Raw genomic sequence first — 25,168 nt, forward strand, 5'->3', positions numbered from 1 at the left:
ATGATACTGATAAAATTCCATTTGGTAGAGACAAAAGGCTCTAACTAACTTTTCTTCACAGGTGCAAAAGTCAAAGGACTGGATCTAGATGCACCAGGGAGTATTAATGGTGTGCCCCTTCTGGAAGTAGATTTAGATTCCTTTGAAGATAAACCTTGGAGAAAGCCAGGTAATGTCTGGTTTATGTTCACTGATACATAGGTTCTCAGTAGGTTATTTTAATAGTGATTGCTGTTGACTGCATGTAGATGTCATCTTACTTATCTATCCCTCAGAGGTACTGTACAGCATAATTTGGAAAAAGCAGTTGTGTTACTTGTTGCCTTCCTGCTATGCCACAGAGTGCTTGGTTGTGCAGTGTTAGTATACATCCCCATCACGTGTCAGGAGAAAGAGACCATTTTTTTAATACATGTGTATCCTGAACTCTCCTTGGAAATCTGTGTTTCTATGGAGATTACTGCAATTGCTCTGTGCCATGGAACACAAGATAAAGCAAAATGTGGAAAATAGTTCTGGCAGGTTTTAGCATGAAGAATGGTGACATGTAACTGCCTGTGCTAGGTTGTGCTCATGCATAGACATCCATGAGCTTTGAATAAGAAACTGGGACTTGCTGCAAAGACTTCCCATGAATCTCCTCTGTATTGTCTTGTTGGTTCAAGTGATTTGTCCTGATTTTTCTAATTTTACCAGTGTTGATTCTTTTTTTTTAATACCAGCACATCTTGCTGCTGCATATAGGTTTTTTCTAGTGTTTGTATATTGCTATGGTAATACAAATAGTGTCTGCAAAATGGAAAAAAAGAGAAGCCTTTGATGATTATCTGGTGATTGAAATGTTAGCTGTATTAAATATATTCTATGCATTTGAGTTACAACTGTTCTCTCTTACCCTAAAAATACTTCATGGCATCAAGTGAAACTAGGAGCCAAAACAAAGTGAGGCGTCAAATACAGAGCAAGCAAAACAAAGGGGACCGGTTCTTCACTGTCCATAAAGCAAATCTATAGATCTTATATTTATCTTCTTGTAAAGATATGGGGGATTATAATATCCCATGATATTCTCTACCCTTGGTCCCCACTTCATGTTGCTAGGCAAGTTACTGTTTCTGACTAAATTTTAATGGGTTTACAATCTTAGCAATGAATACTCTGTCTGCTGATGAATTGTACATTTAAGTTGTGCTTTTTAGATCAATGCCTAATCAGTTTTGAGGCTCTAAGTAGAGGTGGATATATGTTTAGTGGAGGAAAGATGAACTTTGTAATGTCCTGAAAAACCTATGCTTCTCTACTTAAAGGGGCTGATCTCTCAGATTATTTTAACTATGGCTTCAATGAAGATACATGGAAAGCTTACTGTGAAAAACAAAAGAGAATACGAATGGGTCTTGAAATTTTGCCAGTTACCTCAACCACAAATAAAATTACGGTAAATAGTGGTTTTTTTTGTATTGTACATGTTTTTTTTCCCTGTAAAACTGCTTGCGTGTCATAAGCTTGATCTGCCCAGTTCAGTGCATTTGTTAGAGTTTGCACCTGACTCCCTTCCCTGAACCTTGAGTGTTACTATGTTACTTCACTGGCAGTTTGTGTGGATAGTGTGACAGACAGCTGCAGCTAGATTGCATCTGTACCTTTATTGAGACTGTGGCCCATCATTTAAGAATTGTGTGGTATCTTAATGGGCAATGTGTTATTTAACTTAGGCTGAAGACAAAGCTATGGAAGTAAGACCAAGTGCAGAGATTCTCGATGGCAGATACCATCTTTTAAAGGTGAATTTTAGTAAAATTTTGTTGGTTGCTCTCATTTTTCTTGGGTATTGCTTCCCATGCCAGCACAGACTGATAGAAGAAGAGCTGAAATGGACGCAGCCATTATTTCATACTCTCATCCTACATCAGTGACTTTCTGTGTATGTCACAAAATGTGGATTAAAAAGTGTTGCTTTGTTCGTCACTCTTCTGCAAGCATGTGAGTTAGTGGCCTGGTGAACTAACAAATTCCCCAGTGAAATTAATTTTCCTTGTTGTGATGTTTTATTTGTAGTTATAGTGCATTCGTTTGTCCAGATTAAAGGATTTGTGCAGATGTGGTGGGGAAGCTTTTGTAGATTATGGCATGTTTGTTTTTCCTGTGGCATTGTAGCTCCTACTACAATGTCTTGTAACAGTTATCCTTGACAGCTCTGATATGAAAATCAATCTTCCATATTTTTGTGTTGCCCTTCTGGGGTTAGCTAACAATTAGTCGAGTTATGTGTAATAATTTTTCCATTCAGAAATGCTGGTTTTCAGAGAATAGAAGGACCTACATGACAACATTTATCTCAAGGATGGAACTTTTTTTTTTATTTTCTCAGTTTCTCATTTACTTGTTTGATACTAAACTTAAAATTATACCACAAAGGCTATTTATTTTACCTGTTCTTACTATGCAGTCATTTTTGTTCTTGAACTGTCTTTGAAGTGACTTGGAATGGTTTCTTTCTTCTGTGTACTCCTGTCAATTGCTGATACAGAACTGTCAATTGCAGATGGGTGTTTTTCTCTTTTGTGCTACTTGAGGATATTCAGTTATTTTGATTTTATTTTGGCAAGAATGGATCAGAAGGTTTCTGGGGCTTTATACCTTTCTCAGTTATCGTTATAATAGTCCTGTGGGACAATAAAAATAGTGGACAGTAGGAGTTACAATTTGCAACTGACTGTAATCTCAAACTTTTCTGAAATGTTCTGAGGGAAAAAGGATAAGTAGTCCAACCCAAAACTTCCCCCATTTCCAGCTCAGTACTGACTCTGGTGATCAAACAGTACAGGTAATAATGGTGTTGTAAGAGTTTGCCATGTTTTAAAAGGAGTTTACATGTAATTATTAATTTCATTAACTTTTTTCCCTTCTCTTCTAAAACAGTCTCATGTAATTTCCATTATATTTACATGTAATTTATATTAATCTCCTATAACTGGCAAGAATGTCTTCTACGTTTTCCAATTGCTCATTAATTTGTAGAAGTCTTTTTCAGATAAATACTTTGACCTTTTCCCCTCATATTTCTGGATAGGAAACATTAATTCAATTTTAAATGAATTTTAACTATTTATGTGCATTTTTGTGAGTTTAGAAAAGATGTGCCCATGTTTAGAAGTGAAGTTCTGCAGAAACATAGTAGTTCGCTTGCCTACAAACTGTGAGATCACAGCTTATACAAGGATGTAGCATGAGTGAACTGGCTGAATAAAATGGTGTAGCTGGTACAGTGGGAGTGACTTTAAAAATTGAATCACTATGTATTTGTCTTTAATACTAACCCATGCAGGTTTTTCTTTCACATGTAGCTGTAGCTGCTGCTGAAGTAAAACAATACTTGATGTACTTGCACCAAAGGTTTTGCATAGCTTTAATAAAAGAAGTGTCTGGAATTTTGCAGTACTTCAGCAACAGCAGGGTGTTTCTGAAGTATTCAGTCTGAACTAATGAAAAGTGTTTTGCAGTTTGTACCACCCAGAGTATGAGATGACTTCCTGGTGTATGACTAAGAAATTAAGTGGTTACTAGATCTCATGATCAGTGAGGGAGATGGAGAATCCTTTCAAGTTTCTTGTCTCATGGTTTGCTGGTAGTGGACAGCAGGCTTGTTAGATATCTCTGTTAAGATTATGAAAAGTTTTTTAAATAAGCATCCTTTTAAAAATCAAGACATGATTTGGTTCATACAGGAAATTCTTCAAGAAAATTAGTTTGGTCTGTTCACATACAAATGAAATGCTTGGAAAAGAAATATTTAAGCTGTCTAATCTTCTGTAACAATTCATTCTCTGGCATATTGATTCTTATGTATACATATCAAACGCAGTACTTGAGTAAATACATCAATGCAAAATACATTGTTTTGCTAGCTGTGCAGAGGTGAGAGTTTTTGAAATTCTGAATAAAGTTGGACTTTCTTTTGGTATTGGCTGTGTGTATGTTGAGTGTTGGAGCTACTGCACTTGCAAGGATAAACTAATGATAAAACATTATTTTGAAGGTACAGCAAGGTAGAACTGGAAATTTGGAGAAAGAGTTGGGAGTGCAGTCGACCAAACCTGATTTCACATCTCCTCCTGCCTTATTCAAATCAGGAATTCCAACTAACAGGTCAGTTTGCTGTAACTCATGACCAAAAAACCCTTTCTGCTGTTACCTCTGTGTCTTTGAAGTTTATGATTTTTGTAGGAAAAAAAAGGAAAATGTGTTTCTGTAACAGGTTAGAAGAAGGGTAGAGATATCCTTATCACATTTAGCATAATCACACATGAATACTATGCTACCTTCTTGGACCTTTGGGAAAAAGTAGAAGAAAAGGGGAGAAAAAACAGCAGGACCAAATAACAAGACAGTTACAAAAATCCAGTTGTTGATTTATGACACTGTGTTTTCTGTGTATAATTAAATTTGTCATCATGATCTTTCTGGTTAGGGTCCTTATGAGTGTTGGGCTAACTTATTTTTTCTGTTAAACAAGATGGAATCAGTCAGCTATGACTTTAACAAGTGGAGGAATTCCAGGAACCTAGTCTCTTTCCTGCAAGGCAGCTTTGGTTTCTCCATATTTGAATTTTTTATTATATTTTCTTCGAAATTAGAGAAAGTATTTCCTTACTGAAATCCTTCTCCCAGCCCCAGGCTTCAGTAAGTTTCTGTATCTAAGCCACTGGTGTTTGATATCTGGCACTTGGCTTAGGATGAATCCACGCTTCTGCTTTACTTAAGTTATGTAGCGATCCGGTTAAGACGTTTTGGTTCTGTGCAAATTGAAACCCCTTGTATTACATCTTATTGCAAACAATGGTAAGAAAGGTAGAACAGGTTGTACGTGGACACTTTTGTTGTCAGCCATTAAAGATGAGGAGCTATGACCCATCTTTAGCACTGCGTCCATAAGTACCTTGACTAATTTAGAGGCACTTGGGTTCAATTGTTGCATCCCGTAAGAGTCCGTTCAATTAAATGTATTTTTCTTGGGGGGAGGGTTGGTGGGGAGGTGGGGGGGAGGGCAGGAGGAAGTTAATCATAGCCTTGCCTGCACTTTTCTTTCACTTCTAGAATATTCCTTCTGGTAGCCAAAATTTTTCTTCAAGCTATCAGGTTATGCTGCTCTGTGTTTACTAGATTTTAGTTCTGTTTTTCTTTGTCAAAGAAACGAGAAGAGTTTTCCAAACTTTGTGCTAACCCTGTAGCTATTTTTAAAATTTTCTTTTCTGAATTGCTTTTAATGTATGATGTTCTTGTAACAGAGTTCTCAAACTGGAATGTATTGTTCACAGGGTAAGGAGCCCAAATCTTTATCTAGCATAGGCTTTGTTACACGATTTCAATTCTTTGTTCATCTCAGGAGTGGACAGAAAACCTCTAGACTACTTACGGAAGTAATTAACAATCAGGACATGAAAATGTAGTCAAGTTGAATGTTGTAGAAAAAATGCATTGTGTAGATTATTTGGTTGTGTGAAATAGGTAGTTGTGATGACTGTGTCACTTTGTGACATTTATTTTGGTGTATCACTTTGTGGCATATCACTTTGACAGTTGTATCACTTGTGCATTCCAGTGCATAAAATAGGTGCTTTTGTATGTATTTAGTGTGAATACTGAAATTGTAAGTTGTTGCAATGACAAAACCGACATCTTCCCTTATTTAATACCTGCTCCCGTGGATACACTTGCTTGAAATATATTATTCTGTAGAAAGGTATTTCTAGCAAGTGGTCGGAAGAGATTTTGAAAGAAAACTGTATGCTCAGAAGTCTGAGTAGCTCAGTGAGTGAATATATATTAGCTGTGTGGATTATATGTATTTCTACTTTAATGACTTTTCCATAATGCATCCACTATTTTCTGTTTCTAAGTGCCTGTATTACTAACTTCTGTATAACTAGTCAGTGTTTTAAGGGGTTGGACTAATTTCTTTCTTTAGTTAAAGAGTTTATTTTAGGTAGGCAGAAAATTTTCAGCAATGTAGCTGTTCAGTAATTTTAAATAATTGTCTTTATGCCATGTGGCATTTGCAATAGCCTTGTTGAGAAATTGCTGGAAGCATTTCCAGAGAAATTTCAGAGAAATTAGCCCATCAGTGTGGTGGGCTATTTATCAGCTTTATCTGTGCTTATGGCTTTCTGTAAACAGATTTTTTAATAGAAAATGCATTTCTGATCTTTCATTTCCTTGAAAAATACCAGTTCAGCCTTGCAAGACTAAGTGAGGGAAATTCAGGTGTTATTTTGAAAAAAAGTGTTTTTTTTTTTTTTATACAAATGGTTTCTTTAGTAAATCTGTTTGGTTCTTATTCATATCAGTTAGTGGTGAGCTCAACAAAGTTGAGGCTGTCCTCAAGAAGAGGAAAATAAAACATGAAATACATAAGCAAAACAAGAAAGAAGAGAAGAAATATTGAAGCATATTGTAATTCCATACATATTAGACTATACTATAAGTCTACTGAACAAATGTGGCATTCCGTAGTTAGTCTGATTCTGAAAAGTCATATGGAGGTGTTCCAAAAAGCAGCTTATTTATTTTATCTGTGGTAAGGATAAGGATTTTGAAGCTATAAACTTGGAAAATAACTGGGTTTGCCTTCTTTTTTCTTCTTCCCCCCTCCCCCCCCCCTTTCTCTTTGCTCTGTAGAGTCTAAGCGGAGCTTGCCAAGTGAGATTGAGTTATCTTTCTGAATTAATCTCCATGGAAGTGGTATTCTCAGTGCAAATAGCTCATAAATAACCATTCTCTAATTAAAGTGAGAGAACTCAGAGTTGCTGGAATGTTCCTTTCAAGCTACACTTTGTATGAACTCTGCTGTGGGTTCATGTGCATCCCACAGATGTGGATTGCCTTTTCATGTTTCAGAGGATCCATTGGGAATGCATCTGTATCCCAGGTGCCTTGATCACGTAAGGGACAGACCAAGCCCTCCCCTTTCTTTGCTTATGGCACTGAGACAGAAACTGAGTCTTGCCTGCCACTTATCACAAACCTAGATAATATCTAGGGAGTCATGGAAGTTTCTCCTTGTGCCAGCTTGCTGTGACTTAATATGTGTATGACTTAACATGTCATTGGAGGTGTCATCTGCTGCTTCATTTGCAACTGAATGTATGTTTTCTCTTGTTCAATTTCAAGCTCTTTAGTGAAATTCTCAATGAAATCATTATTGCAATCTTGGAAATAGAGAATTTGTCAAGTTCAAGGTATGACAGCAAAATCCATCATTATGAAAAATAATCCCTTGGCAGTTGTTAGGAAGAACAGTTGACATAACACTATACAGCATTATTTAAATAATAAATATAAAGTATAATCTCAGTGAGATTGAGTGAGCACAGGTATATGCTTCAGAATCTAAAAGAATTAGGTGAAACTGTTTATTTCAGTAAAATTGATGTCTAGGAACCAACTAATTTGTAGTCTGGGTTTGCTTCATTTGATATTGCAGTGATGCGTTTGGACTGCTTCCCAAGCCAGAATTAAAATTATTGTAATATGTTTGGGGCATATATTGCTTTAATGCCCCATTCTCTTGCACTGGTGTCACGGTGTATGCTTTCAGTGCTGATTCTAAGAGTTGCTGGCAGTGTGCAAACAGCACAAGAGAGGAAGAGTCTTAATTCTGCTGTGTGCCTCACTCCCAAGTGGAAGCCCTGTAGATCAGTGGCATGAGCCAGGCAGAGACTGTGTAGCAGAGTGTCATTTGTTATACACAAGGACTAAAGCTAGGTAAAATGAGTTTTCTAGGATGTGGTTTAGAGAATTGAGAGAGGATACCAGTGATGGAGGAGAACAAGTGTCTTAGAACTCATAAACCAAATGCACTGTCAGTGAAGACTGAGATGGTAAGAACAGTTGTTTTAACAACTGTTTTATAATACCTATGTTCTCAATTCAGTTACTTAAAGCAAAGCAATAATCCAGTGTAGCAGTGCTGGAAGGCCACACAAGACCACTGGGGAAGTTTAGAGAAGCAGGTGTTGATTATTGGAACAATCTGACTTCTAGCATGGGCTGTTAGAAGACCAGAGAATTTCTTAAAACTTCTGCTATCATTGTATAGTATATATTGCTGTATAGTATGTACTCTTTAACTGAAGGTGTGTTCTTGGACTCTTGTAACATTGCACTGGTCTTGTTTGTTTTTTTTTTTTAAACTCTAAACTGTTGTGCTTAATAAGCTTACTTTATAATCTAGGAGGAAGCTCTAAACCCAGATACTGAAAAGCTCAGAGGATGGGCATTTGTATCATCCTCAGTATGCAGTCTGTTATGAAACTTAAGATTATCTCTGAGAGATCTGACTGTTACTTCCTGCTCTAGTGTCTGTTGTGTCTTTTTCAGTTGCATTGGAATCTAGGTATCTGAGCAATTGGAGTCCAGGTTATCAGTCTGGCTGAATTCTGAGCCTATAATTCCAATTTACAGTTGTTCTCCCTAATATTTGTATTTGTGTGGTTAGTAGTACACTAGATGTAAAAAAGACAAGAACTTCTGAAACTAGAAATATTTTTTTCTTTCTATGGATTTGTTTCTGTGGAAATTTCAGGAAGGTTTTTTTTCCAGTCTTTTACTGTTCTACATCATGCTCTTGGTAAAAATTATCAGTTTTATCTACAGTGGTTTCCCTTATAGGTGAAACCACAGGTGAAAATCTGTGTCTCTTATAACTGAGACACAGATTTTGTACCTTTGTTTCTCTTAACCATTAGCGCTGTAGTTTTATACCTCATTTTCTGACAAAGTTGATCTAGGGGAATCCTACTTTTTAACCTCTTTTAGAAATCAACAGTGGCCTGCAGAGCAGGTAGAGTCATGAATGTTAAGGGGTTGGAATGGACCTTAAGGATCATTTAGCCCAACCTTTCCTGCCATGTGCAGGGACATCTCCCCCTAGACCAGGTTGCTCAAGGTCTTAGTCCAGCCTAGTTTTTATAACTCTTATGCAGATAGATTTTGTTATACATGCATAAGAGTTACACATTTTCTATAAATCTTGATGTCTGGCATTTTAGGGCTGCAAACAGCAAATGTCACTATACTAGATTATTCCTCTCTTCAAAATAATGGTTCCTGTTGTGACAAACATCAGGCTTTAATTTTACTAGGTGACATTCAGATACTTGTAATATTTTCTGATCTGGTACCTGGAGTGCTTCTTTTGTGTCAGTATATTCCCCTAAGGTTAATTTACTGAAGATTTTGAGAGATTGGTTATGCTTTGAATTTTAGTGTTTTATGTTTTATGCTAATGTTTTTTCTACTTAACAAACAAGATTAAACAAACTTACGTTTGTTTGATCTTCTATGGAATCCTTCATTATGGTTTCGTACAATTTAGAAATTACTTCTAATTAATAGTTTATAGCTGGTTTACATTAGATTTTTGCAAAAGTTCTGCTTAATATATTCTTTGCTTACTGAAGTTTTGTGATCTTTTTTTTTGTTTGGGTTTCTTTTGGTAACAGAAGAGCAGAAGTACTATATTTTATGGGGGGAAAGGAGACTGCTGTAGGCTCAGATTTTGTCTTTGCTTATCAAAGAAATCTTTTTTGTTAGTTCTGTACTCTTGCATAGTTCAGCAAATGCATCACCTTTAATGTTCTTCAGAAACAGTCTTTTATGTTTTCTACAGAAGAAAGAACTTTTGTCATTTAGAGTGAGGGAAGTCCATAAGGCTTTCCTCTCTCACCTTTTCTTTTTCTTCCGCCTTTTCTGATTCTGCTTGTTGATTCTGTTTGTCCTGTGTTGCAGGCGAATATCTGGTACAATAGATGTGATTGGACAGACCATCACTATCAGCAGGGTGGAAGGACGACGGCGTGCTAATGAAAACAGCAACATACAGGTTTTACACTGCAGTTTTGCATTCTCTTTTTGACTAAAAGAAATTTTTGCTTTCCCCATAGCTTCTGACTAAAGCATCATTGTATGTGAATGAGTGACACATAGGAATAAAGTTTTGGCAGCTACTGAAATATATTAAAATGAAATTTCAAAAGAGAAATGTTTTGGTATACCTCTTACTGAAAAGAAATGAGTGATATTGCAGATTTACAATCCAGGAGACAGCATTGGCTCTGCTAGATCTGCATGGGATTGTGTTTTGTTTATGGAGTGAAAAGATAAATATTTGAACTCCCCATTTGTCCCCCTGTTCCTGCCAGACACTAATCCTGAAAGTCAAAGCACCCTTGTATGCAGTTTGAGAAATGCAGTCTTTTAAAAATAAGGTGTGAAGGAATAAATAGTTGGTAGTAGCTTGTTTTTAATTATATTGTAGTATTTTACCATAAATTGCAAGATTAGTCTTTATGGTTTTAGTCTAGACATTTATTATCCTGAGAAAGCAACTAAATCTGTACAGATGGAATACACTTCTCTCCTGAAGAATCAGAGAAGGATCAGGGTTGGTACCGTGGTAGGTACTCCAGGGTTGGTACCAATGCAACTTGGTACTCCAGTTGCATTTCCATGCCAACTTAGGTTGAGGTTATACAGTGAAATTGTGAAGGATTGTAGTGCTGATATTGAAAACACTACCATGTATTTTTCTTCTGATCTCAGAGTATTTAAGTAATTTATGGTCTTGGGTTGTTTTCATGCTTTTAAGATTGATTTTTAAGTATTTTCCATTATACAAATTTAAGGTGCTCTTAGACCTTTAAAGGTACTTGACGAATATGGGTCTTTAGAGGTGAAGAGATACTTTCCTATTTTAGTAACTGAAGGAGAGGAAACCTGTCTTGTACTCTTTTCACATAGCAATTGTAACTAGAGTTTGATATTTTACAGGTTCTTTCAGAACGCTCTAATCCTGAAGTAGACAGTTTTACCAAGCCACCTCCATTTTTCCCTCCAGGAGCTCCACCTACTCACCTTCCACCACCTCCTTTCCTCCCACCCCCTCCAACTGTCAGTACTGCTCCACCTCTGATTCCCCCACCAGGTAAATATCCTGCGCTGTATAGGATGTGAATAATGAGGGATTTGTTAACATCAAATTCTTGAGGTGCACTGTGCAGAATTTCAGAATTTCGTGTTCTGCTCTTTTCTTAAGTGTATCTGCAAGGCAAACCCAGAAACTTTATTTTTACTTTCTCAGTAAGCAGAATCCCAAGTAGTAAATAATTACTTAAAGACTAACTGCTGGTTCTTGTGTTCTTGAAAATGTTTGAAGTGAGAAGCTGTTTTCTGTAATTCAGTATCTGTTAATGTGTGGAGAGGTTACATGTTAACACATTATTCTGCAAACTTTAGAACTAAAAGTATGGCGTACCATGAATTTGTGTCACAAGTTGGATTCTCTGATGGCTAAGGTCAAGGCAGCAAGAGAAGTTCTAATTCCCCTTTTCTCTCACAGCATGTATGAATTCCCAAAAGTCTGATAAGTATTGCATTTGCTCCATATCTTTTCTTCCAGTTAGAAATCTTATTAGTCCCTGATGTTTTTTCCAGTGTTCTGTGTCTGTGAATCTTAGAGGAATCAAAGCTCTTTGAGAGCTCATCCCATTGTTAATCTGTTTTGAAATTTACTGATATTTACCAAACATTTCTTGAAATTTGGCATAAATGGAAATTTACTGGGAGAAATGTCATGGGCATTTGCACAAGTGGTACAGTGACCTGTACTTCTCATTTTAAGACAGTGAGTTCAAAAGGATTTGGCAAGAAACTAAGAAGAACTGTCAGTGACAATTTAAAATAGATGGAAAATCTTTGTGGTGTATTTGAGTAGGAAAGTGAAGCATTTGTCTAGAGAAGAGACTGATTTAAGGTGGAGCCGCTTTCCTTATTTTCTCCTTACTTTCTCTTATTATTTCCTTGAATTCTTTTGCTTGACTTGTTCGAAAATCATGCTCTGAGCAGTTTCTTTGCTATTCTACTTGCAGAGGAAATATTTTAAAAGTTTCTCTGTTAATATTCTTGTGTAGAAGCAAAGAAGTCACATTATTTGAGTGCAACTAGTATGAGCTTTTAAAGGGTTTAAATCCTCTAAATCCTCATAGAAGTTGCTTCTTCAATTGCCCCTCCTAATTTTAAATCTTAACCCATTCTGCCTGGCAAGCTCTGGCTTTCTTCCATGATGGTCATACAGTCATACACAAAAATCACAACACATAGAAAACTGAGGAGAAGATAATTAAACATGAAATAACTCTCTGCACTTTTTTTTTTTTTTTTAGTAAATATAAAGAATAGAGTCTCTGAAGTGAGATTATGGTAGTGCTCTGGTGATTTTGTGATGTTTCCTTACTGGGGAGGGGGAAGGACAGAAAGGGGGTGGATGTGACAAAAATGCTTGCTCTGGTTTTAAGCTTCATTTAAAACTTTATTATAAAACAATATATGTAATACATTGCAACTTTTTAGAAAGTAATAAGTAATTATTTTAATTTTAATTGGATTCAGAAAAATAAGTTGTATGTTATCAAAAACATGAGAACCACCCCCACAGACACCCCCGATGCACTTGGTGCAGGGGTGTCACATGGAGGTACTGGACTGTTCTTATGAAATCCCTCACCTGTTGAGATTTTAAAGGTGAAGGAAATCCACATGTGTTGCAGATCAAGCCAGCAGGTTTGACTTTAGTCTCATCGTTTACAGGCAGGTTTATGACACAGGCTTATTCAGAAGGTCTTCTGGAACATCCTTCAGTACTTCTAGTAGATTCAAAAATAATGATTAAGAGCTGTGGATTTAGTTTCCTCAGGCCTGTGTTTTAATTGTGCTGTTGCCAGCTCTTTATCATCAAAGCTGTTCCAAAAATAGGTTCTGCCATCCCTCCTTGGTTCACTGAAGGAGGAGTAAAAAAACTACACTTACCCAATATTAAACTGGGACTACTTGCCAGAAAACTGAACTATTCCAAATATAAAACATCCTCCAAAAGCGCCTTTGAAAAAGGATCTTGCTTTGAAGTTAGGTCTCTTGTTCTGTATTCATTCACTCTTGTGATTCAAATCTTTTTTGAGGAGCAAGTCCTGGAACAATTCAGAGCACCAAATGTAGAAAATTCTCAAATAGTCCTTGGAATGACTGGCTGTGGCAAAATATGTGCCAGTTTCTGTTTGCTAGGTTTATTGCTATGGTGGTGTAATTTTCATCTAAAGCAAAACATGTATGCTTGTTACCAAGGCTTTAAAAGTTTATGTGCTTTGGTTTAAGTCTGTAGTTAAAAATGTGACATGTATTTGTGATTTAAGAAAAATTAAATTTCCCTGAAATACTGAACTTCTGTTGCATAACTTTGCAATGTATACCAGGGTTTGGTGTGACTGCTCAGGCTCAGCATCCTAAGTGTGTACTTCTTATCTTTTGATACAGAGAATTTGACCTAATTTAGCCTATGGCAAGAGAACCAAGTTGAGATATATTACATTTCTGTGGGTTGCTACACAGTTCAGCTAATTTACAGTATGTTGTTAAACTCTGGCTGTGTTGCTCATGTTTGATTCCTTACTCCCCAAGCAGAGCACTTTGCTTTCCTTTAGTAAAACATACTTGATTTTTCCGTAAATACCTGCCAGCCCTGAGCTAGGAGGATGGTATACAATGTTCCAAAGGCAGTTTTGAGCATGCTGGGTAAATGGTGCACTAATGACATTTGGGTTGCTTTTGACACACAAGTCTGAGTATTTAGGTTTATGCTGGGTGTATCTTTAGGGCAGCACAATGATGTTGTAGTGACATGACAAAGTTGATACTAAGCTGCATTCTTGCACTGGTACAATGTAGTCTCTTCATTGCAAGAAATGACAAAATATTTCAGTGTCTTTTCCCAGAAGTAGTAAGTGGCTGGTGACACTACAAGTATATTTTCATACACTTAGAAGGCAAAGGAGTGAAGAGTTAAGAAATTATCTTCCATTAACTGACGTTTATGATTTTTTTGTCTTGTTTTGTGTCATATTTGTGTATTAGTGAGGATGGTGAGGAAAAACATTTATTTAGATATTTTAGATTTTTTTTTGTCAATTTGGCACATCAAATTTTTCATCCTTAGTGATACCATCAAGTAAATTAGCTTCTGTTTTAAAATTATATAAGCATTAATCATGACTCTTTAAAAGTTCTTAAAGGTTTTTGTGGGAAAGTATGCTTATGGGTTTTTTTGTGTAATACGCTACATTAACCAATTCATTACGAGTATTTAGACATTTGGTCTCTGGATATTAGTTGTATTCAGTCTGTCTTAATTTTATTTGAATGGTTGTTAAGTGAAATTTTTCATTTGGCTTTTAGTCTTGTGATTTTTTACTTTTAATTCTGCACAAGATAACATTCTTGTAAATGAGGAATACATTAATTGTTTAATAAAAAAATTTTTCCGTTTTGTAAAGAGGAGTTAGCTGATGGATTTCCAGGCAGTTCTCTGGATAGTGCTGAGTGCTATTTGCAGTGCTAACAATATACTGGTTTTGTTGCAGAATTGAAATATTTTTTGGTATAAGGTGGAGCTAATAAATCACTTCGAGAGAATTTCTGGTATTTTTCTAGCTTATGTTCTTAGTATTGCAATATCATAGCAATTATATATTATATAATATATACATGCTTAACATTTATTTATTATATTTTTTCCTATGTTTTAGGCTCTTGAAGGATCTGTTAATTAGAACAATTAACCAAAAAATATTAATAGTAAACACTTTGGCTGTGCAACAGTTTGAGTTCTTAGTCTTGATTTTCTTTCAGAAATTTTCATCAGGATTGTTTGGTCTTTTAAATGTTACACTGTCAAAAATTTTATGGTGTGGTACCCAGTGTTCTTAACAACTGTAGTGCACATTGGAAAGCTTGCATGCTGGTGGAGAGAAAATGGCTCATGCAGTTCAGAAATTTGGCTGTTGGAGATCACTGATTTGCATTTTGGCCAAGAGATCAGATTTTAAATCTTCCAGATTGGACAGAAACCTCACTTATATTTCACCATGTGTTTAATCCTATAGGATTAATGCTGTTAGGAATTAATGTCAGAGAAATTGCCAACAATTCGTGAATTTTGATATTGATCTTTGTTCCTCTGCTTGCATATTCTTTCATTCTGTCTTCTATCAAGGCAGTCTGGGAGCAGTTGGCATTTTAGACATTATAAATACATAGATTTAGTAAAATGTTGCTGCCATACAATAATCTTTTAATTTTCATGTTCAACTAATGAGATATATGTAAATTTGGTCATGCGGTAGACAGTACTGTTCTGTGTGAATGTTTATGCAGTTATGTCAACACTGATGAAAGCACTTGCCAGTTTTCTGTTCTCTCCCTCCCCACAGTTTTGCCATGGGCTGTCAGATTGAACATACACACTTTTTAGTGGAAGCAGAATTGTTGATAACTGAAAGTGCTTTATACCTGGTGAAGTAGTCTATTTTCTGACAGTATTGTTTTAGCCCAGTTTATTATGTAGCAGTGTAATGTGTTTAGTTCAGGTAAAGCTAGTTCTTTGCAAAGCATGGGAAGGTAAGAACCTTTGAATTGTACAAATTATTTTTACCCTGTAATCATTTCTTTCATAATCAGTAAGATAGGTGTATATGTTGACGCAGTATATTTTGTTAGGTCAGCTAATTTAGTCGGGAACAATTTTCTCAGCTTTTAGTTAGATTCATAACAGCTTAGCTAGATCTGAAAATCAGGTTAGAGTAATTCTTGTACATGTTTCTGTTAAAGGCTGCTCCTTTCTCAGATAGTTACAAGAAAATAGAGAAAAAAACCAATCTTCTTCCCTCCACGTAGCAAATGAATGATGAACTGCAGTGTCATAGCACTGACTCAGTATTCCGACATCTGTATTGCTTACTGCTGCCTGAATTCTTTGTTCATGTGGACCTACTGTTTCCTGTGCCAAGCTATTGAAGGTCAGAGGCCAATTGCATTTCCTTCCATGGAATGTAAAATAAAGCAAATGTAGTCTATGGGATGTTCCTTTCCTTCTGTAAACTAAGCACTTTAGAATTATGAGACCCAGAGTCGCTCTTCACTGTTTTTGCCTCTAAATAAATAAGATCTTAAAGAATAGGAATTTAAATCAAAAGCTAGATTTCACAAAACTTGTATAAAATTTTAACAATCAGTATTAATGTGACATCTTGGCCTGAGGACACAGAAAATATGTTGCCATTCTTCTTGATCATGTATGTAGTGAAAGCTCAGTCTGGTTTCAGATCTACTGATAAGAAACTGTTACTATAACTGATATTTGTTGTCTTTTTAGGTATACCAATAACAGTGCCACCACCAGGTAAATTTGCTTAGATATTTTTTTCCACATTTGGTTAAGAGATGAAAACTTAACTGATGTGCAACTTACCAACTTCTTTCAATTTTATAGATAAAGGGTTATGTGTACTAAACTGTACGTGCATATGTAGGCTCAGTTATTTTGATGCTGGGCAAAAGAGAAATTGTATGAAAATGCTGTTGGCTAGTGGACCTAATCAGCCAGTTTTCTAGATGTGTATTTCCTTCTTTTCTTTAAAATATTTTTTCTCAGCTATGCAGTAAATAGTTTTGATTGTTGTTTATTAAGTGTTGTTAGAATTTGCCCATGCTTTTATATCACCGTATTTTTACGAATGATAAAGTTTTAATTTGAAGCACTGATAATATATGTTTCATGTTTTGCCTTTGTCAAGCTGAAAAGTAGTTCTTAGTCTTACAAAATAAAACCCATTTACATGGAAACAATTTTTCATTGTTCTCTCTGGGATTTGTTGGCCATGGTATGCTTAACCTAGTTCTTTTATGTGTTTATGGGTGATGGATTTTTACTTTCTCCCCTCCTTACCCTATTTATTGTTACAGGTTTTCCACCACCACCTGGCGGTCCTCCACCTTCCCTCATACCCACAATAGACAGGTGATTATCTATTTGAAATCTTACTAAGCAATCTATCAGTATTCTGTAACTGAAATAAATGAATAATACTCTTGCATTGCCCATTGTTTTATGGATTTACATATGGGAAAGGGGAGACAGCTTCAGATTTTTACAGTAATTTTACAGAAATGTTACGAGTCTCACTTCTCAACATATTCTTTGAGTGGGTTACTTGGCCACTTACTAGTTTAGTTATGACACAGTATCAAAATACCCAATTAGTTACAGTTTTGATAGTAAATCAATGGCAAGACCTAAGGGAATGATTAATAAAGTATTCTTTAGTAGTCTGAAGGCTTATTTATGTGATCTGTATACTTTTCAGCTATCATATCCTTTTTTATAGATATACACAAAAATTTGAGCACAGATTCAGGCCCTCATAAACTGTAAGAAGTGCCAGAGTTCCACAGAATCCAAATTTGTATTTATATTCTGTTCTAAGTGTTCAGTTGTAACAGGCCTAACCTGTTAGGCTAGGAGTTTTTCAATACCATTTTTATATGCATTTATATTTATACGCATACATATGTTTGTATATATAGATATAAATATATAAAAGGAGGAAAATGGTTGGCCAGAGCAGTCCTTGAAAAATATTTGTATTTTGCTGGAGGCCAAAACCAGGTCATATACAAAACTCACTTAAGATGGTACAAGCCTCTTGTCAGTCCTCTGGATCTCACTGAAGGAAGATGCACACATCTGTTCCTTTGATGTAGAAAATTCTGTTAAAATACATGATACAGGACAATGATGGAAAATCTCTGGGAAAATCTTTGTATGATTTAATTGAGAAAAGATCCTAACTTAATACATCATATATGCATTTAAGTAAATTTATTACTTTGTACTGACAGCTGCTGTGAATGACTGCTGCTTCTGATTGTACGTATTGTACATAATATATATATTAAATATATGTATCTATTTATTGAAGGATATAGCGTTGTTGCTACAGCTGAGTTTTAACCTGTATCTCTAACATGCTGAAACTGGTTTTGCATGTATGTTCCACAGTGGACATTCTTCTGGCTATGATGGTCGTCCTGTTCGTGCATTTTCATATGGCAGTGGTAAGTAAGCAAGCTTGCTGGCTTTGGAAATTTTGACCTGTGTGATACCAAATTGTTTGATACACTTACAAGGATTTTAGCTAGAAGACTAAACAGATCCTGTCAGTATTTCATTATGAAATATCATTGCTGACCATTGTAAATAGATACATACTGTTGCAAATTTAACTGCTATTGGTAATGACTGTTGTTTTGCTTATTAATTTGTATGCTGGATATTTTTTCCTGCTGCTTTTGCAGAGCTGTGATTTTGAAGCATTATATACCATAATATGGGCTGCAAGTCAGGGAGAATTTTTGAGGGGTTTAAAAGCAGGAGAACATGTACTGTTGACATATCATCAGAATTTTAATTACTAAGAGCAGTCATTCAGAAATCCTGATGATGTACCTCTCCTTTGAAAAACCATTTGTCTAAGACACTCTAACCTTCAGCTATACTATTGCAAAGTCTGTCTTTTTTTTGTCTTTTTTTTTAATTACTGTTATGGAAAAAAAAAATCTGGTGCTGGAAAACTTGGCTTTGTGTTTTTTTCAGTAAAAGTGAATTAAGAGTGAACTAAAATAAAAGCTTCATCATGTGCCACCAAATGGGCATTCACAGAATGTATGCTGAGTTTAGAACTGTTACCTAGCTTCTTGACCCAAAGGAGAAAATAAGAAGATAAAGTAGATAGAATTATAAGATTATTTGGATTAGAAGGAATCGTCAAAGATTATCTATTTCAAGCCTCCCTGCCATGGACAAGAATACCTTTCACTAAATGAGTTAGCTCAAAGTCCTGTCCAACTGGTCTTTTGAACACTTCTAATGGTTGGGCATCCACAACTTCTCTGGGCGACCTGTGCCCCACCACCATCATCTTAAAGAATTTCTCTCTTACGTCCAAACTAAACCTACCATTTCTCAGAGTAAAACCTTAGCCCCTTGTCCTGTCACTACAGGCCCTGGCAAAAGGTCTCTCTCCATCTTTCTTTCTTGTAAATCCCTTTGCAGTGTTGAAAAGCCACAATAAGTTGTGCCTAGAGCCTTCTCTCCTTCAGGAAGAGCAACCTGAACAACACAGGAGAGATGTTCCAGCTCTCTGATAATTTTTCGTGGCCCTCCTCTGGACCTGCTCTAATGTACCTTGTTGTACTGGGGTCCCAAGAGCTGGATGCAGTACTCCAGGTGGGGTCTCACAAGGGCACACAAAGAATCTCCTCCCTCAAGCTGCTGACTCTTCCTTTTGATGCAGCCAGGATACAAGTGGCTTCCTGGGCTGCGAACTCATGCTGCTGGCTCATGTTTAATTTTTGCCCATCAATATCCCCAAGCCGGGGTTGCTTTGAATCACTTCATCGCCAGTTTGTACCAATATTGTACTGCCCTCACCCAGATGCAAGACCTTGCATGTTGACAGTCACTACCTCTGCCTTCAGTACATCTGCCGTCTTGCCCCATGCCTGGTGCCTTTTCTTTCAGCTAAATTCTGTTGCCTTGCTCCTTGTTCCTTTGAACCCTAGCTGGCAAGAGGAGAAATTTTAGGGAAAGTTTTGTCCCTTTCTGAGATGTGTGATGTTCAGCACAGATCAGATATTCAGCAAATCTCTTTCCAAATGTACTGAAGTTTTAAGCATGGATATACAAAGTGACATTTTGTAATGGCTTGCAATTTCCTGAAGTTGTAGCAGTTTGTGGAGTAACAAACAGTACTTTGTTGATATTGTAAGGATCCTCATCAGTTATCAAATGTTTGCTTTCATGCATCGGAAGCTTGTTATGTTTTCAAGAATTATTGAAAAAGAATTCATAAACATCAGTTTTACACAGACTTCTTTTTTGGCAGTATTTTTATTGTGTTTTAACAAAAAGGTAAAACCTGAGATGTACAACTATAGCCATGCATAGTATCATAAGGAAAGCAGTCTTACTAACACATACTGACACATGTATGTGGCATCTATGACATAGTCTCCAGTGCAGAATGTTTTTCACTTTGGTGTCTCTTTTGTTAGAATTTTCTATTCTGTCAAATATTGTCAGGGACATAAGAATATTTCCAAGTTTTATCTTGACCTTTAGAGATGATGGCATGCTTGTGTTGTTGCAGCACCAGTCTTAAAGGATGACTGTCACCTTGATCATGCCAACATTGAATTTTAACTTCTTCAGCAGGATTAAAGTATTTTTTGCCTTTATATGATTATGGAGACCAAGGAGCACAGTCCAATCCTATCTTCCCAGTGTGCTTCCAGTGTATCTTGTACCCCTTTTGCAGCAAAATCTTTCATATTTGCTGCACAAAGCAATTGTCTGTCTCAAAGCTGTCTGTGCCATAGGGGTTTTTGAATCTCTAGAGACTCAGTGGCATTTTATCACTGTTGCTCATCTCTTAGTGAAAAATATTTTCCTAGTCAGCATCATACTGTCACAGTCCCTGTAGTACAGTGTGATCACTGGTCAGTGTTTAGCAGTGCTCTCTGTGAATCAGAACTTGGGGACGTTGAGAGCTCCACAGCGCAGCAGGGTGCAGATATCACTGCAATTTACAGTCACTAACTATATTTATTTAATGGTTGCTTTGGATGATAGCACTGAATCTCCAACCTGTTGTCTTCTTTGACAGTCTGTGCACTTCCTAGCTTTGTCAAAATTGCAGGGGAAGATGTGCAAATGGAACACATTGCAAAAAGTACCAGTCTTGATTAAGGTACTAGCCCTTCTGCCTATTCAAATTCCTCAGCTCATGCTTTGATGTATCTTCTCTTGTTGTCAGTTCCCATTGCTGACCCTTTTGGAAGGTTACATAGTGAAGTAATATCTTAATTTATAACTTCAAGAACGTCTGTTTTCGTTTTGTGCTCTTCCACCACGTCAATGTGGTTTAGTCCACTTGCGCTTAAATCCTTTCACAATTCAGTGCTACCTCTGCCATTATATCTTTGGCTTTGCTTGAGCTGCATTTGATCAGCCACTGAAGCGCCTTCTATCGTATGCTTGTTTGCTTTTTCCTGAAGTAGTTCTCTGGTCTGTGCTCTAAATGTTCTTTAAATCTTAGGAACTTGCAAGACATTTAACATTACAGAAAGAGTTTAACAATCAGTATTTTTTGAGGCACAAGCAAGAAGCATTAAATAGTTTGCTTTATGCTGTGAAGCTTTAAGTTTTTAAAGTATCTCCAAAACTGGGCTCATGTTTTCAAAACTAGTAATTATTCAAAGCTCTCTTCCTGTTTTAAAAATCAAATCAAGAGTTAAATTTTTGAAGTGTCTTCCTTCTTGTAGAAATTATTGGAATAATCCATGTAGAAATAACAGAAGTGACAAATTATTTCATTCAATGTAGTAAAAGCAGAACACCAGTTCATACTAGAAAGTAAGCTTCTTGTGTGTCGTGAATAATTCCTGGTGAAAATCTAGGTATAAAAATGTGCGGTACGTCAAATTACTGTTTTATCTCATGTCACTGGGGAGAAATACTTCTGTCTGATGAGAGTTACTCAAGATGTGATGGAGTATCCCAAAATTTATTGGAAATGTTTGTACTACCATTAATAATTGGTTTGTAGTATACATTTAAAGTTAAGTTTAAGTTTAAACTTTAGATCAGAATACACTGACAGCCAGTGTCTCATGTACCATACGTGTGTTGTTGACATAGTGGCAAAGTCAAGGAAATTAGCAGTCTTTTAAGTCCAGCTGGTTTTTTTTTGCTATTTCTGGCTGCTTTCCTTCGACAAATTTCAGGTCCTGGCAGCATAATGAGCAGCATAATATTGTATTAGAACATTTTTGTCTGTTAACCCTTTATTTTGCTTGTAGACCTGAAGTTAAACAGTATCAAGCATTTTATTAGAGGCAAAACCTTGTATAAATGCTTTTTTAAGGAATTATAATAGTTTTCATTGCTAATGTATTTTAACAATTAAGTGTTTTCTCATGCTCCACTGCCTGCCCTAAAGGTCTTTTGTATTGCTCCTCTGGATGCTTGGCAAACTGCTCTCTTAAGCTTCTGCCAAAGCTTTCTGGGGCGGGCATACCCAGACATTACAGGCAAGGCAGTCTGAACATAGCTGTCAGCAGAAGCCACTGGTTTTATAACTCAACAGTATGAAATACAGCACCAGTAACACGCTTTACATTGTTCAGTAGATATTTATGTTAATTGTACTGTTAATCTCTTTGTGACACCATGAAGTCAAGTAAATATTGTTCTCGTATTATAGATGATGAAGTGGAGCTCAAAACAAACGATTTATTGAAAGTTAGGAAAGCTAGCAAGGCAGATAAACAGAAAGGGAGAAGTCCTCAGTACTGTAAGTCCGCTAGAGAGTGCTGTTTCCAGCTAAATACTCAGCGCTTGTTTTTCCTTTACAGGATGTGTTCACGGGACTTCTGGCGAGGGAGGGCAGGACAGAACAATTGGGGCATTAAAAACAGCAGTTCTATATTATACTGAAGTTGGCAAAAAGCAGTGGAGAAGCATTCCTTCTCCTCATTGCTAGCTATCTAAAAAAGGTTGGGAGACAGTGTTAAGACTTCCTTCTTAACATCCTAACATGTCACTTCTAGATTAAGACTATGCTTGATTTTCTTAAACTATTACATTTTAGTGGTATTAGTGCTTGTGCTGACTATTCATAAATGTTATCTTACAGAGCACAAGTGGGAGCATTAGTTCTTCTCACCAGAGTGAATTTATTTCTTAAGCTCCTTTCACATCCATAATCAGAAAAGTATGACAAAGCATAGTATAAAATATAAATTAGTGAATGAGAGCTTCATAGCTAACATTGTATTTTAAATACAATGATTTTAAAGTACAAGAGATAAAAATAATAGCATTTAACTACAAGTTAGGAAGTGTCCTTTTTCTGAACTATATTTTTATAGCACCTGGGTTTCAAATGCAGTTTTGTTTTCTGATTGTTTTTGTTTTGTTGTTCCCCAAAAATAAAGCCATTTGACCACATCGAATCAGATTCTTTGAGCAAATATTTGCACAGTTTTTTTCCCCCAAAAGTGTTTAGACAGTCTTCGGAGTATGTACTCTGGTTCTGTACATCCTCATAAGAAGTATTTAAATGAGTGCCAGAAGCTTTTGTAATAATCATGGAAAAAATGCAGTGTTTGCTTAGCATTAAGTAAAAGGGGAAGATTAAAAAATGTAATAGGAGGAAACTGACAAATTGTTTTTATGCATTAGTTTCCATATGGTATTTGATTATGCTCTGTCTAATAACTACATCTCTTTCTTTAGTCACCTTTCCACACCCTGCAGGTTCTGCACCCTCATGGTCTAGTCTTCTGGACACCAGCAAACAGTGGGATTACTATGCACGGAGAGAGAAGGATAGGGAACGTGACAGAGAGAGATCCCGAGATCGGGATCGCGACCGGGACCGGGACCGAGACCGAGATCGAGACCGTGCCAGAGACAGGGAAAGGGACCGAGATCACAGTCCATCTTCAAGTGCGTTCAACAGGTCAGTGCAATGTCCTAAACATGCTGTAACTCTGCTCAAAACCCTTGTCTCTGTTAAACAGGGTACTTCAGCAAACAAATGTAGTGTTCTGCTGCATGCCCCAAAGAGCTGGGTGATGTGCCTTCCTCACCTTCACCCTTTTCTCTTGGAAACTATAATTCTGAATTTCCACATGTAAAACAGAAGTAGAAAAAAAGGACAGTATACATCCAAATTGGTCATAGTGCTTTACAGGTTAAAGGTCATTTAAGTCTTGAGAATATCTGAAATAGTCATCTCTTTTTGACATCTGTAGAAAAAATCTACAGAAAAATCTATAGAAGTACTAAATGAATTTTAGTTGCCAGTTTGGTACCAAGAGCAATGTGTTGCAACGTTTGACCTTAATTAATAGTATTAAATACCTGCTAAAATATTAATATGGTTGTTAAAAATGGCTGGATAATAATCTCTCCCCTCTTACTTAAAACTATTATTTCAAGGTCAAGAACTTTTCTTTAATTTTGATTTAGATGATGAAAATTGTGTCAGATAAATTTGTTCAGCTTTCTAATTGCTTTTTAAAAAATGATGCAACTGTTATGTGGTTCATGTGCTCAAGTACGAAGCGTTTAATGTTAGCTCACTATGTCTCCGTAGAACAGAGGTCTGTTTGGTTAGCCAGATTTTTCTAAATTTCCTCTGCTTGTTATCTGCTAAGCTTTTTGGGGTAAATATCTGACACTTTTCCCAGTGTTTGTTGTTAAGTTTAAATTTTTGCAGAATATATATGTTAGCTATTAGGCAGATTGTTTTTACTAATGGTTTTAAGCTAAAGGGAGAGCACTGAGAGTCAACATTACTGCAGTTGAGAGATGACATTTTTGCATGATGATTGTTAGCTGAAGACCCAAACTGGGTGCAGACTGGGAGATTTTCCATGTATGCTGGTGTGGTGATGTCCTCTCCTGTGGGCATATGCTTCATTCCAGGGTCAGTTTCTGAGGGCTGAAGACCTATCTAAACATCTGTTTCTCAGACAGCTTGATTGAAGGCCAGAAAGAGCCCTGGTCATTCAAGGGTGCTTGAAATGAACCTTAATAGCTTCCAGGCCTCAAGAAATCTCTGTGCTGCTGCCAGAGTTATCTGTAAAGGAGGGGGAAGAGCAGGCCTCGACTTTTTTATGTGACTAAATTATCTACCATCTGTAGCAAAGCTGTTGCCACATGGCTGTATAAGAAAATGGGAGGCCCTTAACTGGGATAAGTTGGTTTGGGAATCACAGAAGAGGTGTGAGAGGCTGAAGAAAGAACCTGCAGATATAATGTTTCTTAAGAAGGTTTATTTTCAATTCTGTGCTCTTAGAAAATAAAATGAATGGAACTGTGAGGAAGAGAACGTGAACTATTTTAAAGACTGCACAGATTTTTAGCTTTTCTTTATATTCCCTTTGTTTAAACTTTGATCAAGAGGTACTTTGGTGGGGTTTGTAGTAAGCATCAGGTTTAGCATTTTACTGCTCAGAAACTATGGCTTTCAATGCTTTTAGCAGTTGTTTTCCAGATGAATAGCGTGTGGTTTTGTTACAACATTTCTTAAAATTATAGGAAAATAGGATTTTTTTATTCTATTATAATCAAAATGTGGTTTAAAAATGAACTTTTGGCTGTCTTTGTATTCCTGTTCTGCTTTTACCCTGCTATCCTCAGAGAAAAGTGTGC

At 36.4% G+C, this 25,168-nt stretch overlaps 1 protein-coding gene across 4 annotated transcripts in view; it reads left to right on the plus strand.

Annotated features, from left to right (window-relative positions):
* Positions 1–25,168, plus strand: part of FIP1L1 (factor interacting with PAPOLA and CPSF1) — a 37,493-nt gene that overhangs the window by 8,604 nt on the left and 3,721 nt on the right. For 2 of the 4 annotated variants that reach the window (XM_038135737.1, XM_038135736.1), the window contains exons 6-15: positions 62–169; positions 1,308–1,438; positions 1,716–1,784; positions 4,040–4,149; positions 9,790–9,883; positions 10,831–10,984; positions 16,259–16,285; positions 16,849–16,903; positions 17,945–18,000; positions 23,243–23,468. In XM_038135737.1, the coding sequence (XP_037991665.1) occupies positions 62–169; positions 1,308–1,438; positions 1,716–1,784; positions 4,040–4,149; positions 9,790–9,883; positions 10,831–10,984; positions 16,259–16,285; positions 16,849–16,903; positions 17,945–18,000; positions 23,243–23,468 (1,030 nt within the window). The remainder of the gene's footprint in view (positions 1–61; positions 170–1,307; positions 1,439–1,715; positions 1,785–4,039; positions 4,150–9,789; positions 9,884–10,830; positions 10,985–16,258; positions 16,286–16,848; positions 16,904–17,944; positions 18,001–23,242; positions 23,469–25,168) is intronic. The other 2 variants (XM_038135739.1, XM_038135738.1) reach the window with 1 other exon arrangement.

Source organism: Motacilla alba, chromosome 4, assembly GCF_015832195.1.
Source record: "Motacilla alba alba isolate MOTALB_02 chromosome 4, Motacilla_alba_V1.0_pri, whole genome shotgun sequence".
Classification (NCBI taxonomy): Eukaryota; Metazoa; Chordata; class Aves; order Passeriformes; family Motacillidae; genus Motacilla; species Motacilla alba.